At 35.5% G+C, this 17,440-nt stretch overlaps 1 protein-coding gene and 1 long non-coding RNA gene across 5 annotated transcripts; both read right to left on the reverse strand.

Annotated features, from left to right (window-relative positions):
- Nucleotides 1-14: 14 nt before the first annotated feature.
- Nucleotides 15-17,380, reverse strand: TUBE1 (tubulin epsilon 1). Of its 4 annotated transcripts, XM_037065067.1 has the most exons (12): nt 17,282-17,380; nt 17,108-17,181; nt 16,478-16,530; nt 14,478-14,535; nt 11,395-11,510; nt 10,023-10,144; nt 5,923-6,110; nt 5,532-5,707; nt 4,605-4,745; nt 2,894-3,034; nt 1,831-2,005; nt 15-1,481 (listed from the first exon to the last, which is right to left on the reverse strand). In XM_037065067.1, exons 1-12 carry the CDS (start codon nt 17,304-17,306, stop codon nt 1,323-1,325), a joined length of 1,428 nt encoding a protein of 475 aa, XP_036920962.1. In that variant the 5' UTR covers nt 17,307-17,380; the 3' UTR covers nt 15-1,322. The 4 variants fall into 4 exon arrangements, with proteins under 4 accessions (XP_036920962.1, XP_036920963.1, XP_036920964.1 ...); XM_037065068.1 differs by lacking the exon at nt 1,831-2,005; XM_037065069.1 differs by lacking the exons at nt 11,395-11,510; nt 14,478-14,535.
- LOC119000189 (uncharacterized) lies at nt 8,635-10,001 on the reverse strand. Its single transcript, XR_005069264.1, has 2 exons — nt 9,032-10,001; nt 8,635-8,816 (listed from the first exon to the last, which is right to left on the reverse strand). It is a non-coding gene; the product is annotated as an uncharacterized LOC119000189 (long non-coding RNA).
- Nucleotides 17,381-17,440: the final 60 nt, after the last annotated feature.

The following is a 17,440-nucleotide window of genomic DNA, read 5'->3' on the forward strand; positions in this document are numbered from 1 at the left end:
ATGGAAAAACCACGCAAGGTATAAAAACATTTATTTTGTAAAATAATCTGGAATATTTTAAAGATGTATAAAAAGCATATTAAAATTTAACACTTTATCTGTCCTTCAACAATGTAGCCCAGGTACTACTCAGATGTAGTCATTACAGGGTAAGCAAGGTTCTGGGTTGATTCTTAAACTGGAGCTAGCTTACACTGTGTATGTACTTATAATTTCCATTGCCCTACACTAAGTTTTCAGTTCATTAAGATTTCTTTGGGAAGGAGAAAATGGAATTTCATTGGCTCCTGTTGACAACTGTAATTTAAAGTCTTTATACCAAATACTATAAAAACCAAAATTTCCAAGACAAAGACTAAGAGGAGTATCCGTACTTTGAAAATAAAAGGAACTTTAAAAACATAACACTGAAGAAAGCACACAACGAATTATTTCAGCTGGCAAATAATTTGTTCCTAAAAATTATTTCCTGAAATGATAAATCCACATATGGATTTGAAATATAAATTGTGATAAAAATAAATATATGTTAAAGATTAAAACTGGAGATTATAGTAACTGGAAGACTTTCACTGGACTATGACAACCATTTACTATAAAGTTTGGAGGAAGATACCAAGTTTTATACTGTGTGTTTATACAGTGACAAGCAAAACAATGATAACAAATAACATTGTTTAAAAATAGGGACATTTATTATTACAAAATCAGCTAGCTTAATAAAAAAGCATTACTTAAAAATAATTTAAAACAAATATATATTAAAAATATAAATTGTGATTCTTTTGAGTGCAATGCAAACAAGATTACCCAAAGAAACAAAACCTCAGTAATTGTAATAAAAACTACCCCTGAAATTAGTGGATATTACACAAAAATATTTATATTGTGGTCTTCAAATCCCTGTACTTATTTTTACAGAATAAGAAGAATTTAAACAGAATATGAAAACATAAATTATAAATAAATGTAAAAATATATCTGTACAAATTTTTATTGAAGCCATGATTCTTACTGTATAAATGCCTAAACAGGAGATTATAAATAAAGTAAAACACTGAAGGACTCTATTCTCTCAATTTCAGAAAAAGGGAATTTTCTGAAGACAGTATTTGAAGTTAAGGTGGTAGGATCTTACTAATTCACACAGTGGTATTACCAACAACTGGTCATGAAATGAAACAACTCTCTCAGAGGAAAATACTTTCTAATATGAAAAACAAACCAGGCTTTCTGAATCACAAAGACACTGAAACAGAAAGGTGAGATGACAAAAAGAGCAATGTGAAATGAAGAAGTGAAAGTGTCTTTCGGTTTCTGGTTTACACAGCGACGCGCAGTCGAGGTAGGTCCTCCGCAGGCACGCTTCTCGTGACATCCAGCTGGTCGTATTCCTGTATGAGCGCTGACAGAGATGACAGGGCCTCTGAGAAACAGCTTTCCTCCATCCCTTCAATCTGCAGATAGTGATGAAGATGAGCCTACAAATTAAAAACAACTGAAGTATGTTGACTATTTTCAGGAAATTTAATATGGGCAACTACCCTGTAATGTAAACATTCTTTATTAAAATGAGAGTTCATTCAGATTTACAAGAGAAATGAGAACTCAAATCCTATAAACTCCTATAAACTGTCTGAATGAGAAGTGAGACTTATTCAGACAGTCTTAGTAAGCCTAACCTCTTCAGTTACAATCAGTACAACGAACATAGCGGATAGGAGAACTCGAGCTGTGATAATTCTTTGGAATACATCTTAAATAGACAACCACACATAGTGGAATATAGCTTAGATAGTCAAAACAAACACATACTGTCATGATAATTACCTTCTTCTTGTAGAGCCTCGTGAATCTCTCTCTCAGGTCCATGAAGGTAGGCTTCACACATGTGTTATTTGCTAATGCTAGCAATGAATGGTAATGGCCCACGGGAGGTACTGAACACAGGCTGGTCTTCCAGCCTTCTTGATTCCAGGAGACAAACTGTAGAGAAGGCTTTAATCTGAGACACAAAAACTTAACGTAAGAATTAAGGTATTAAAAATGCCTGCCATATTTCAGCAGCCCACATTAGTTAAACTAGGACACTACTACTGAAACCATTAGTTTATTATGTAAGTTACCCATTTTTTACTATTAGCAGTGTAGGGGTACAGTCTGACAGTTAACTAAGGGACATTTAGTAAGAGGACATTAAATTAGTTGTGATGGTGACTCAAAAAGCTAGAAACATATTCCTTAACATTGAAATCTGGGGATGAAAAGAAATGAAAGTATTATAATTTCCTTCATTTTGTAATTCAACAGAGCAGTTTTCCTAAAAATAGACTGTCAGTAAATAGTAAAACAGAAACTGAGAAGTGGAGGGGGAGTAGTGGTGTTAATAAACATAATAGTTAAATATTCTAACACTTTCAGGAAACAAAACATCTCGTACAAATTTAGTACTTAAAAGTAACAACTTTGTACTATTATTATTCTTAATTTACATTTGAGGAAAACAAGGCTAACAGAGGCCATGTAGCTTGCACAAACTCACACTATACTTACCTGGTAATGTAGAATTCGAGAACAGACCACCCTAACTACTCTGCTACAACTGTCACAAGCAGTACACATAGCTAATTATCTTGAGAAAAGTGTAAAATCGCCCTGGCTGGCACGGCTCAGTTGCTTGGGGTCATCCCACAAAGTGAAAGGTCATGGGTTCTGTTCCTGGTCAGGACACACGCCTGGGTTGGGGCCTGGTCCTTGGTTAGAGAGCATGAGACAGGCAACTGATTGATGTTTCTCTCTCACATCCATGCTTCTCCCCCTCTCTTTCTCCCTCCCTTCCCCTCTCTCTAAATAAATAAATAAAACTGTTAAAAAAATATATATAAAAGCAAACCTTTCAATATTTCTGCGAAGATCTGAAATCTGGACATTTCCTCTAACCATGAGGGCACAGGCGAGGTAGAGACTATGTTTGGGGTCGGCCCGAATTAGCTGGTGATCTTTACTAAAGGCATCTGAAAACATTTGATCCAACCTACAACAATGAGAAGTGCTGTTTATACAAAATATTACTTCTTTCTTCTCTGTATAACTATAAAATGGAAAGGTAGTATTTGTGCTATAATCTTCTCAGCAATCTTTTATGGAATATGAAAACCGAGGAAGTCATATAACATCTTATTTTTGGAATAAAAATCTTCTGTAATGGTTATTTCAGCTACAAAATGTTAACTGTATCATTACTGATTTCGGGAACTTATATCATGATTACTTATTTCAGTATGCTTATCTACTTCTTGTATCACAACTATCAAAACTAATTAAAAGCCTACAGTATTAAGAGATTACTTTATCACTGTAAAATATACCACAAATTAGTTAGGAATGATCAAGAAGAAACTATCAAAGGACAATGTTAAGCTCTCTTACCAAAGATGGAACTCTATAGTAGTGTTCCGAAAAAGTAAGACTTTTAAGTGAATGGAGTCTTTTAACTTTGTTCTTTAATCCTTGAGTTAAAGAGGGGGAGACAAGGGTGACTAATGAAGTTCACACCTAACAGTATACAGCCTTGCAGGTCCTTAACATGGTCCCATTTAATTCAATACAAATATGACTGGGATCCTTAGATATCTCTAGCCAGAGCTCTGTGCTGAATTTGCATCAAGTCTGAGAAGAGCTACAGAAATCACACTACACTACCTATTCATTCAACAGGTATTTAGTGAATGTCTACTATGTACCAGGCTCGATTCTAAGCACTGAGACCCAGCAGTGAACACCAACAGAAAATCTCCGATGGAACCTACATTCTATTCCCATTACCCTACAGCAAGAAGGACTAGAGAACTCCCTGAGGGGATGGTGAGCTTTGGGGCATTCATGAATCCTCTGCTCTTGTATTCGAAATTTGGTGTGTATGTGCTTTCTGGCATTTCTATGAAGTCAAGGAAATCCAGAAAAGGTGAAGAACTGCTAAACAACAGGTGGTCAAACTTAATTCTTCATCTATCTTTTGTCAGAAAATAGAAAGAACTATTAAGCAGGCATTTATAATTACTGGGATACTTACCTTTACTTACATTAGAAATATGAAATTTCAAAAAATATATACTCATGTATTTACTGTTTTCATCTGCTAAAAATGACCTAGGTACAGAAGTAACATTATTTAATACACCTAACAGGTGTGTGAGGTGGGTGCTCCGACTCTCATTTTCACAGATGAGAAAAACTAAAAAATAGTGGCCGACTTGCTACTAGTGAGAGAACTGGATTCAGACTTAAGAATGTCGAACTTCAAAGCCCTTAAATCTTATATATTTATTAATTTTCATAAGTTTAAACATTTAATTATTAGATTTAACTTCAAACAGCTTAATATTGATGTTTTTTAAACAATGACTTCCAAATAAAGAAGCATTCATATAATGGAAAAATGGCTGTCATCAACTCTATTTTATATATTTCTCATAAAGAAATGATATGAAGAAGCAGAGTTATAAACTTTATAAACTTTTAAACTTTTATAAACTTTTCTCTTAAATTTTTTTAAAAGGTAATTCAAGTTCTCAAGTAACTGGAGAACAGTTACTACAGCTCACCTTCGAGGAGGAATGTGAACATCTGCCAGTGTATACAGAGGGGTTAGGCTTGACACGAGATAGTGCAGCTGAGGAAAAGGAACTAAATTCATGCTGATCTCATTAAGGTCCATATTAAGGGATCCTTCAAACCTTGCAGAGCTAAAAAATTAACAGTAAAGCATGAGAAAAAGTTTAATTGTACAATTATACACTTTAAATGTTGCTTGATTTATTTAGTAGGCATGTTCTTAAATACTTCCATACCCTGTTCTTCAGTAGAAAACATATATTCTTTTTCCCCTGTACTAGTGAAATTTAGTACCATGAACATGATGTGTAAGTATAATTAAAGTATAATACAACTTCTATAGTAACTCTTACTTCTGGCTTATCTGAAGCATAACCAACACAGTATTACATTGCTCATTACATATATAAAAATATTTTACTAAAAACAGACTACAGACTGAGTTAAATACATATAGGTCAATAATTACTTCTGTAATCTTTACTAAATCCCTCAGGCATCTGCTTAATAAGCTCTATAATTTGGAATATAATAATGCCAAAATAATCTTTTAGATCGAAGACAAGGAAATATTGTGGATAAGAGAATGAGGAGGTGCAGATTAATTGGTTTTATAGAGTAAGACATTCCAGGGCAAAAAAAAAAGTTTACCTTTGTCTAACCAAGTGTTTCTCAAGTGTATCTATGATAAAACCTTTTATTATATCAACACCTAGTAATATTCCATGGAATGTACCTGGGGAAATGCCCCTTTGGAGTCATAGAAATGAAAATACTGGTCTATCACTCTACGATTTTATTTTGTCTCTCACAGTAGACAAAAAAATGAAAGAAGCGCAGACAATTTAGAATAACTAAAAACAAAATGCTATGACCAATGTCCCCAAATGCACGGTGAACACCATCAATAGGATTACCTTGTTAGGTTGAGCAGCAAATTTGCCACGATGTTGTTCATGGCATCAAAGGGTTTTCCCTGCTGCTTTTTAAAAGCCCCAGCACTCGAAGTAACCAGGCTCTTTGGCTTTACAGTTGTACCCAACTTTCCAGAATTCACCATGAGGTCAATTTTGCTAATGATGTCAAATAAAGACTTTTAAAAGAAAAATATTGGAGAGAAGCTATTAAGAAGAGTGGATATAGATGACGTTTTACCAGGAAGGAAAGAAGAAAAAGCAAAACAATTTAAACTTATTTTTTCTTAGATGGGAAAGCTGAACAGTAAAGAATGTTTCACATAAACACATAAGCATAACACAAGAATGACTGTATATGCATACATCCATAAATTACAATGTCATTTCTTACTTGGTTGTCAATGGGCAACACACAGTCTGCATGCTCATTGAGTTCCTTCATTGCCAAGATGCTATTATAAGGTGAAGTTATGACATCATCCTCACCAGAAGGATAAATTGAAGTCACAAATCTGTACACTTCTGGGAATTCGTCCTCAAGCACTTTTAAAAGAAATGTGCCAAGTCCAGATCCTGTTCCTGAGGGTTGAATTTCAACAAGAAAACAGCAGAAATGGTTCAGAATATAATTGTGAGGAACTTGGAATTTTATTTTTTGTAGAAATATATATTAAGAACTGTTTTAAAAATTTATTTATTTTTAGAGAGAGGGTAAGGGAAGGAGAAAGAGTGGGAGAGAAACATTTAGGTGTGGTTACCTCTCACGTGTCCCCTACTGGGGACCTGGCCTGCAATCCAGGCATGTGTCCTGACTGGGAATCGAACCGGCAACCTTTTGCTTCACAGGCCCGTGCTCAATCCACTGAGCTACACCAGCCAGGGCATATATTAAGAACTTTTGATTTTCAACTTTACTCCTGTGATACATCAACTCATCTAATTTCAAATATGGAAATGAAGACAACGTGGGTAGCAAGGCTTAAAGTTCTGAATTCAATCTGTGATTCTTACTGTGAGGCTGGGAGGGCTTTCTATATTTCACTTGTTTTCAAAGTTAAGTTATATCTCTATCATGCTGAAAGAACTGAATGAAGGATAAAAAATTCAACTAAGACAGCATTCAGTTTACACTTGATATCAGGCAACTAAAAAAATGAAAACTACCATAACATTTTGGTCTGTCCAGAAAAAGTTCAGCCATTATTAATGTAACAAGAATGATTTGCACAACATCGATATAATCTGACTGCCAAGGACGGTGGACTGGAATGTGCATGTGTGAACAATGACTTCACTGCACTAGTCAGTGTGGGTGGTAGACACCACTGAGTGAGCATGTGTACTGTGTGGCTGTCACATTCAAAGTGAGTAAGCAAGTAGAGCAACAAATGTGTATCAAATTTTGCTTTAAGCTTCAGCATTCCTCCATGGAGGCTATCTGGATGATTCAGAATGCTGCAGCTATGGGCAACTGGTGATTGGCAGCTTCATTATGACCATGTGCCTGCTCACGTGTCACATCTCGTGCAGAGTTTTTTTGAGCAACATCAAATCACCCAGGTGACTCAGCCCCCCTACAGCCCAGATTGGATGCCCTGGTACTTCTGGCTTTTCCCAAAACTAAAATCACCTTTGAAAGGGAAAAGATTTCAAACTGTTGATGAGATTCAGGAAAATATGATGGGGAAGCTGATGGCAATTGGGAGAACTGTGTGAGATCCCGAGGTGTCTACTTCGAAGGGGACTGAGGTGTCATTGTCCTATGTACAATATTTCTTGTATCTTTTTAAATAAATGCCTCTATTTTCCATAGTACATGGATGGATACTTTCTGGACAGATTTCAACAAACTTAATGATGAAGAACACTATAACTTAAGCAACTTAAACACTAAGTCAAAATTGTTTAAAGTTGAGCATTACTACCTTGAATTTACAGTATTTTCAAGTAGGAAACTTTTTTTTTTTACTATTTATTTAAAAGTAGAAACTCTAGGAATCCCTTTCAGATAATTTTCTGACACACAGTTACATTTAAATAAATTCAGAAACTTTTAAGAACTTTAAAGAGGTAAAATTGGTAGTATTTTGAACAGTTGGTTTTCGAACTATGGGTTGTAAACCAATAGTGGTCTATGAAACTAACTTACTAGGTTAGGACCACCAATTTGTTTTCTTAAATATAACAGTAGAAGTACCGATGTGTTGCATGTAGTGTAGGTGGTAATGTTTTTTGAGTCCTCTGTTTGTGTGTTTGTGTATGTTTAGTTGTGTTGTAAAATAAATTTCATGCTGTTCTGATTAAAAAGAAGTTTAAAAGCTAATGCTCTAACCTACATAGATAAGTAGTAAGATTCTATAGTGTTAAAAATACTAGATGAAAATAAGGGGGAATTTTGGTTTATCTTTAATGAGAAGGAATTTCTAAGCATCATACAAAACCAAAGCCATTATAGAAAATACAATTTTGATTCCATAAAAAATAAGCAAAACTTCTATACATATATAAAAAACCATAAACTAAATAATAAAAAGACAAACTAAGAAAAAGTCTTCAACACATATGATGGAGGATTAAATTTCTTTAATAAAGAGGTCTCACAAATCACCAACCAAAAAAATAGGAATTCACTAAAAATGAACTATGTATATAAATATCTAACTCAAGATTAACGAAATAGAAAATAGATGTAAAGATGCTCAACCTATCTTCTAATTAAAGGAATGCAATTTAAAACAATATAATTTTGAACATATTAGATTTATGTCTCATAATACTTTGTGATGGTGGTAAGTGTGGGGAAGTAAACTTTTATAAATTGTTGCTAATAATATGGATTGGTGCAATAATGTAAGAAGATATTTAGTAATCAGTCAAAATTTAAAATATACATATTCTTTGATCTCACTTTCCTTTCTAGAAATACTGCCTACAGCTATAGTGGCACAAATGAACAGATGTATGTTACCAGATGTTCACGGGGGATTGTGATAACTACACACCATAAACGAATGTCCATCAATGAGGACTGACTTTCGCAATTGTTACCTATTTATGCAATTGAACTCTGTGAGACAGCTGATAAGAAAGACATTTGGGAAAAATATAAAGTGAAAAAATTGTAGAATACATATTGCATAATCTTGTTTATGTAAAAACACAGCATACACGTACTTTTAATAGTCATAGAAAAATCTGGAAGGATGACATTATCAGCTTAATAGCCTGTGAGGAGAGACAGTAGGAGTGAATTGGGCAGTGGGAAAGGAGACCTCCATATTTAATCTTCAGTATTATTTTATTTTTATTTTTTTAAAAGATTTTATTTGTCTTTAGAGGGGAAGGGAAGGAGAGAAGGAAAGAAGTATCAATGTATGGTTGCCTCTCGTGCTGGGAAATGGCCTGTAACCCAGGCATGTGCCCTGACTGGGGATCGAACCGCGATTGTGTGGTTTGCAGGCCCGTGCTCAATCCACTGAGCTATGCCAGCCAGGGCTAACCTTCAGTATTATTTTAAATATTTTTGTCATTTTCAGTGAATTATGAGTTATAATATTCTGAGATTTTGAGTAACAGAGGGATTAAAAAGACACCATAATGAACTATAATTCAAACTGCTTTTTAAAAAAACTTACTGAAACTTGCATGTTAATTATACTAGTACAAAAACATTTGGTTCTTAATTTAATGATTATGATAGTCTTCTACAGGCATGGTTACATAGCAATTGTGACTTTAATTGTAAAATGGATCACAATGAATAATATATATAAAAAGTCAATTGTATATAACCTGCTGAATATAAAATCTTAATCTTAGCTTGAAGAAAAAACATGGCAAATTTTTCTTTGAAAATCACCTAATCCTATCACGAAATTAGCAGATTATGATCCGTTTCCATTTCATGGAACAAGGAAGCAAAAGACTTCACTTGCACGGTTCAGGATCCCCTGGGTAAAGAGGGCCCATGCAGATCATTGGTTGTAGGCCAAGGTGATTCATTACCACGTGAGAAATAATCAAAAGTTCACTAAAATGATTTCTTTTACTCACTGAACACAACGAAGTTTTGTAGGTAGTTATAGAAAGGATAGTCTTTTGCAAGCATACTGGTGAATATGCCAGAAATACTTAGCTCTAGTTAGGATAAAGAATGCACAAGCAAACTCTTAGGAGAAAGTTGGCATTCCCAAAAAGCTCATATACACTGAAATGTAGCTGGAAATTTACAAAATAAACTAAAGGTAGGAGAAAAAATTCAGATTCCATTCTACTGACTTTTTTGTATTAACTCGTAAAAGGGCTTATTTTTTCTAAATGGTACAAGTGACATACTTTGATAAATTAAGATAAAAAGCTGTTATGTACATACACTCACAAACACACATGCTCTTAATAGTTCTCTATCCGGCATGGGATGGACTTACGTTTACAAATGAATTCCCAATCGCACTTTCATATTGTTATAGGCAAATAAGTGAATAGCTTTACCTCCTCCCATGGAATGTATTATAAAAAAACACTGCAAACAATCACAGTGCTCTGCTGACTTTCTGAGTTTCTCTAAAATCTGTTCTTGATAAAGACTGCCAAAAACTTTGTGCCCCACAGCCCTGAAAAAAAGAATATAGACTTAAAGAAATTCCTTGCATTATTTCAAGATTTTATTTCTGATTCCTGATTCATATCAATAAATCACAACATCTCAAAGACACTAGGTAGAAAATTTTGCAAATATATGTGTATAAACCTCAGTATCCTGATAAGATAGATCATTATCAATGGATAGTAAACTATGGTTTTCTAAATTTTTCTAAGTTATAATTACAACAAAAGATTTTAGTTACACAGTTTTTCTTATTTCCATTTAAAGAACTATAATTGTAGTGACTTTTATATATAAAAAGCAGAATGTGGTCACAACATGGGCAGCAGAAAGACAAAAAATTTTAAACTATTTTGGTTTAAAAGGAGAAAAACACTGGTCACATCATGTTATCACTAGATGAAAGGGCACACAGTAGAAAACCGATATTCATCAAGATCCGCAAGCCTTCTACCTGTCTGAATTTCCAAGTATCACTACGATGAACTCAAAAATAAGCACGATTTTCTCCCAACATGCAGTCAAATGTAACTCGAAAGTTACAGAGTAAGTTAATCGGCGATCAGAGGAAAGCCAATTGGTTGGCCAAGTGGACTCACTTATTTAGTGACTGACTGTTGTCCCTAAATGACTCTCCCAGAACACAAGATTCAAATTTATGCTTTAGTAAAATCACACATCACTACAAATTACAAACTTGAGGGATGGACTGCAAACAGTTATTAATAAAATAATAAATATTAGATTTACAAACAGCGAGGAGCTACTGAACTTAAGTCTCAATGTAAAAATTTAAACAATCATTGTTGGAGCTTTTCCCCATCACAGAGGCACGACCATTGTAATTAAGGGCCAGACTGAGTCTTGAGCTGAACTGTAATGCTGGGACACTGGTCTGGCTGGCATCTCTGTGACAATTCTTTTAAGTCTGACCAACTGAAGAACTTGAGAGTCAAATAATATAGTAGTTTATAAAACTACTTAAAACTTTCCACTATTTAGTATTATGTGAGATTTAATTGACAATGAGAGAATTTAGCAAATCAATTTTTCATGATTCACATTTTCTTAAAAAAAATGAGAAAGAACTAGGATATCGGGGGCTTCCAAAAATTCTGAATCCCTACCATTTATCAAGGAAAAGATGATGGCTGAAAGGCCGAGTTATGTATGGCAAGTTGCATTTTGATTTCATGTCAGCAGAACCTACCAGAGTGAAGGAAATACTGTTCATTTTAATGTTTAGCATATTCTCACCAATTATTGCCTGAGCCAGAAATATCCGTGATGAGCTGCTTGCTATCAAATACATCTCTCAAAGGTCCCTGCAGAATTTCATTTACTACCCCTTCCTCCATGTCAATCAAGACAGCCTGAGGAACAGAAATAAAATTGAATTAGCATATTTTTTTTTAGTTAGTCACTTTGTAAATGAAAATAACTTATGAGCTAAAAGCTGCATTGTTCTTTTTATAATTTAAGCTTAATCACATATCTTTATTGAAATCATTATGTACACTCATATAAAAATAAAAAATAATTTCACTCTGCTTGAAAGGTGAAATATAATAAAAGATAGATTCAAAACCCTTAACCACACTCCAAATTACCAAGTGGGGGAGAAAAAGGAACTGCATAATCCCCTCAACTGATTTTCTAACTACTCTTTTATTCACGTGCCTATGTGAATGTGTAAATTTCTTGAGAACACGGTCTCAGAAATATGAGGTAACCTTAACCAGAGAAAATTCTCAATGGAGGGTGTATTAATACATTTGCTTACTAGGAGCAGCCATGCTGCCCGAATCATAAAAGTTGTCCAATTCAAGCCAATAAATGTGCAAAGCCAAAGCACTGGGTAGATGTCAAAGATGCCGACAGGGTCCTCCCCCAAGTAACTCACAGTCTAATTCATTACCACAAACCTTACTGACATAGGAGAGAACAACCATTACTAAGAGGAACACCAGAATATAAAACACAGAATTAACAATGGGAAGAATAAAGAATACTAGAAGGAAATCCAGCAAAATGTAAGAAAGGATAGCTCGGCAGGGGGACTATATACCCTGTACCCCACTGTCTTGTGCTTTACTTCCTATATTTTCTACAGTGAGGGGAAGCAAGAGTTAATACAGCAAAGCTGAAAAAAAAATTCTGAAATAATCTTAGGGTACACTATAAAGCTATTAACACTTTGATTCACTGTCACAGAGAAAAGTGCATGGGCTATTTTAGCTCTTGTGACCATTAGGTTTATGGGCTTTTGCAGCTCTTGTGATCATTAATTAATGTTAAGCACTTACTACATATGCTCCTATTCTAAGCACTTATATGTACCACCCCATCTAAACCTCATAACCCCATGCATAGGTACTATAACTATTCCTACTTTACACACTCAGAAAACTGAGGCCTAGAAAAGTTAAATAACTTGGCTATGATCACCCATCTACTAAGTGATAAAGCAGAGATTCAAACCTGGCTAGCCTGGCTGCAGAGTACTGACTCTTAACCACTGAACTATATGCTGTACCATTTTATTGAAGGGAGAGAGTCAAGTTTGATATTTCTAGAGTACTGACTTCAGCGGAGTTACATTCGTGAATTCAATTACCTATGTAGTTAATCATTTCATTGTAAGCTGGCAGTTAAAATAGTATTACATAGTATATTAGAAACATTATATTTTAATTGTATAATACTATTTGACACAGTATTAGTATATTATAGCAGTATATTAGACTCTTAAAATTGTTTACAAATGTGCTCCTTTACATACAGCAATAAATATACATGTGCTCTATATACACAAGGCAATATAGGGTTATTTACTGGTAATTTTAGGGATTTTAAAGAATTTATAATTTTTACCATATACTGGCCTTGTTCCAAAATAGATTTATTGAAATCATTTGTGCAAGATTAAACATTTTGGGGGGGGGGTCTGAAGAAAAACCATTTAGTTACGATCTCTGAAATGGTGACTGAGATTAAAACACAGTTGGCCATACCCTCTAATACCTGCAACCCGGCAAAGGAAGCAGAACACAGAAAACAGGCTGACACTCAAGCACCTCGACCTCGGTTTGAAAGCATTATCTCTGTCAGTCACTCAGCATTAAAACCCCGACAGTACCTAACTCTTCCAATCTTTCCCTGGAAATTAATTAAAATTAGGAGAAATGACCCTGGGTTCCTCGCTTAGCAATCTCAAGTCTGGTGTCACCACTGTTCCAGAATTTGACGTTTATTATTTTCTTCCAGAGCCACCTGGTGATAGCCTTCTGGCATTTGAGCATTTCCTTAATTGTGACACAGGATTTACAAAGTTCTGAGTATTTGCCTCTTAACTTCAGATCCTCGAGACAGTGGAGGGGCCCAACCACCAAGTTATCTTCTGAAGCCTAGCTCCTCAGTGATCACAGCCCTGTAACGCCAATGCGCCCGAGAAGTGGAAGAGCACCTTCTAGGACAAATCAAAGCCTATGGAAACACACAGACTTATTCTTTCCAATAGTTTCCTCCGCCTTGCCTGCTGATGTGGGGGAAATAGCTCATACTGGAAGCAGTCTAGGAAATGTCAACATTTCTTTTCCCGTATAAGATGTGGACTGGGATGTCAGCACTGTCAATGTCATGGAATATACCAAGTGTCGATTAATTATGTTAACAGCCTATAAGCAGATGGTCTCTGTCCCAAATTTTCCAAGGACATCAATGATCTGACACGAAATGGTTCCCAGGTACCAAGACACTAATGCTTTCCATTCTTTCAGCCAGTCATCCAGGTCTGATCCTTATTGCCTCAATCACTTTCTTGGCATCTAAACTGCCTTTCTTTTTTGTTAAAGTCAAAGGTTACAAATCAATAACTGGAAAAAAAAGTTTGTTGTAGACAAACAATCACTGAAAAGAAGTGGTGTTGAAATGAGATTAGGACTTATATGGGCCACTGACTCAAAATACTTTTGTTCAGGAGGTCCTACGGGGCTAAATCCACGCTTTGTAAAAGAGCAAATAAATCTTCTATTATTTGCAAATAAAAAATTAACTTGCATTATTAGAGTTAAGAAAAGTTTCATTATTTATCTAGATATATCTCTCCTGAAACATTTAGGAAAAAGTGGTAAATATGCAGTGTTTTTACTTTAAGCACAAAATATTCCCCCTAAAGTTTCAAGTAGACACAAATGTCTGCTTAATTATATTAAATGTGGCTTACTAAGTACTTTTTTTAATTCAAGAAGTTAAAATTAATTTTACTGTCGTGATTGTTACAGAAATGTAGTTATTTTAAAAACACATGCAATGTAAGATGTCAAGTGTATATATCTTACTCGTGCTTTTAAAGAACAGATTTTCCCCTTGGAAATACTGCCACCATCACCAACCACTCTGAAAGATAAAAAATAAGAAAAAAACCATAAGATCTTCCATGGCTATTAGTGCTATCAGGTAACGAAGCTGACTTCCATTTACGTAATAAAGCCACTTACAGGCCAAGTGAGACAAATGCAAAAGATAACACAGGAGTCACCATTCCAAATCGTTTCCCTTGCCTACCTCTCATTAGGCTGAAAAAGTGAGGTACTTATTTCCCTGGCTTCATTTGTAGTTAGTGCCGCCCATGTAATTCAGTTCTGGCTAATAAGAGGAGAGAGAGGTATTTGGGGAAGCTTTTCTAATAAAAAGGAAATGCAGTTGGTGCCAATCCTTCCATTTTCCTATTTTGAACATGAACATGAACATGATTCCTAGATTGGAGAAGGCCATTTCAGTTATAATAAACATGAAGACAAAAAGTCAACACACTAAGAATAATGAAATGATAGACAGTATCTTGGTCTTTAAGGCACTTCTCCAAACCTAGAACACCCAATTTCCTGATTTATTTGTATCTGAAGTGACTGGATACCTTTATCACTTAAACCACCATCAACAAAGTTTCCTGTTAGAACTAAACATGTATCAACACCTACACCCATTTGTTTACATACTACCTGCAGTCACACTATAAGGGCTGAGTTGAGTAGGTGTGACACAGACTGTGCAATAGACTTGGTGACATTGACTTCTGCCTTTAGTTTGGTGTATCTGCCTGTACTAGACAGAACTGGACCCATTCTCAAGTTGTCGACAAGGTTTCTGAGTTTACAAGCCTCTGGAATTCACCAAGCTGAAGACTAACTTGGAGATAACCTCCTCAAATATCCAACCAATTCAAATTAGATATTAAGTGTGTATTTTTCAGTTCAAGCCCACCAGTTTAGCTTTAAGTGTTTTGAAGATGCATGAACTTAATAATTTAAGATTAAAAGCTATGAATAGCCCTGGCCAGGTGGCTCATTCAGTTGGAGCACCCTCCTGTACACCAAAAGGTTGTGGGTTTGATTCCTGGTCAGGGCACATACCTAGGTTGTGAGTTCACAACTCACAACCTAGTCAGGGTATATATAGGAGGCAACTGATCAACGTTTCTCTCACACTGATGTTATTCTCTTTCTCCCTTCCTCTCTCCCCAAAATCAATAAACATATCCTCACGTAAGGATTTAAAAAAGCTTATGAACAAATTACTTTCAGATAGATATATAATTTCATGTACCCTTTAAACAAAAGTAATCTGACAGTTTTCTCCTTTTCAACACATTCTATTCGTAGAGCCAATATTCCTGACCACAAATAACATAAATGTAAACAATATATTTTTCTTTCAAAAGTTAGTCATTACTGGATGCATTAATAAGATACTGTAGCACTTTTCAGTACTCTTTTTAAGTGAAAGTTTATTACAGGTCAAGTTAAAAGAAGGAATATTGCTTCTTTTTGTTATTTAATATAGCCAAAAGAAAACCTGTTGTTCTGCTCTAAAGAACGAGATTTGAGAATATTAATGATATGAGAATGAGAAATATGATTTTAACTAGAAAAGCAAATAAAAAAGACAGACAACTTTTCAGCTATCAACTGTTTTTATTGTTCTTTGAAAAATTCTTGTCCAATTTGTTGACATGAAAAGCATCATTATACTATGTCAATGATTTTCAACTTTTTTCATCTCATGGCACTTAAACTAATTACTAAAATTCTGTGGCACACCAAAAATGTATTTTTGCTGACCTGGCAAAAAATAATAGGTATGATTTTGATTCATTCACACCAGATGGCTACATTGTGTTGACTGCTGTCATTTTTTTCATTTGATAAGTTAGGGAAAGGAGTGCTACTGACTAACTAGTCAGTTATCGCATGTTTTAAAAATTCTTGCAGCGTCAATATACCACAAAATACCAGTTGAAAATCACTGCAGTATGTGATAGACTTTAACACCAACTTACCTGGTATCCACATTTCTAAAGAAGCTGCGTATTGCCTCATCATAGATTCCCTTCTAAAAAGAAAGAATTTGATTAAGTTTTGCCTCTTTCCCAAATGAAGTCCTTTCAATTTAATAACACCATAATTCTGTAAAGGCTGATGTGTGGCTAGATAAGTAAAAGCAAATTATTATAAAATGCTTGGACTGATTCTTCCGATCTAGAGAAGAGTAAATGCCCTGAGATCTATGACTTAAATTCAAGGAAGGGTGTTGAAGTCCTCGTAGGACTGCAGAATCAAATGACAGCTTTCTCTGAATTCCTGTTGATCATTTTAAATGCTGATTGGTTATATAAATATCACAAGTTGCCTTTTTTACAATCAAGGAATACCACACGTTAACTATTTACAAAGTATTTTCACATATACTATCTCATTGGTCTTCACAAGAATGCTGATAAAGATGAGACCCTGAGAATCAGGGAAATGTCTCTGGCCAGTTCAGTCTATTATGTGTCTAACATCAATACACGTTTAAAAACGTTTGCTCTTTGCTGATAAGATCCGATACAACGAATATTCGTCAAAGCTCAATAGAGTAAATCTTGCCGTGATAGGAGATGGGGGCTGTCCGGAGCCAAGGCGCGTACCTGGTTGACCGAGGCGTGCTCCCTCAGCGCCAAGTCCCAAAAACAGCAGCCGATCTGGTTTCCGCACTGGCCGACTGCGATCCGGGAGAGGAAGAAAAGGGACAGACATTAGGCGGCTAACAAGGCCCCTGGGCTCAGCGCCGGCTGGGTCCTCACCTTCCCGGCTCAGCTTACCCTGTACGACAACCGACTGGGTCATACTGCGAGTCCGTCTTCCCAGAGCCCGCGGGAGCCCGCGCCGGCTTCGTATTTCCTCGGCCCGCCCACGACGCTTTCCGGGGGGGGCGGGGCAGCCGTAAGTCACTCTGCTGCCGCAAGTCACTGCTGTCGCCA

Source organism: Sturnira hondurensis, unplaced genomic scaffold (assembly GCF_014824575.4).
Source record: "Sturnira hondurensis isolate 20B ecotype Veracruz unplaced genomic scaffold, ASM1482457v3 Scaffold0015596, whole genome shotgun sequence".
NCBI classification, from domain to species: Eukaryota; Metazoa; Chordata; class Mammalia; order Chiroptera; family Phyllostomidae; genus Sturnira; species Sturnira hondurensis.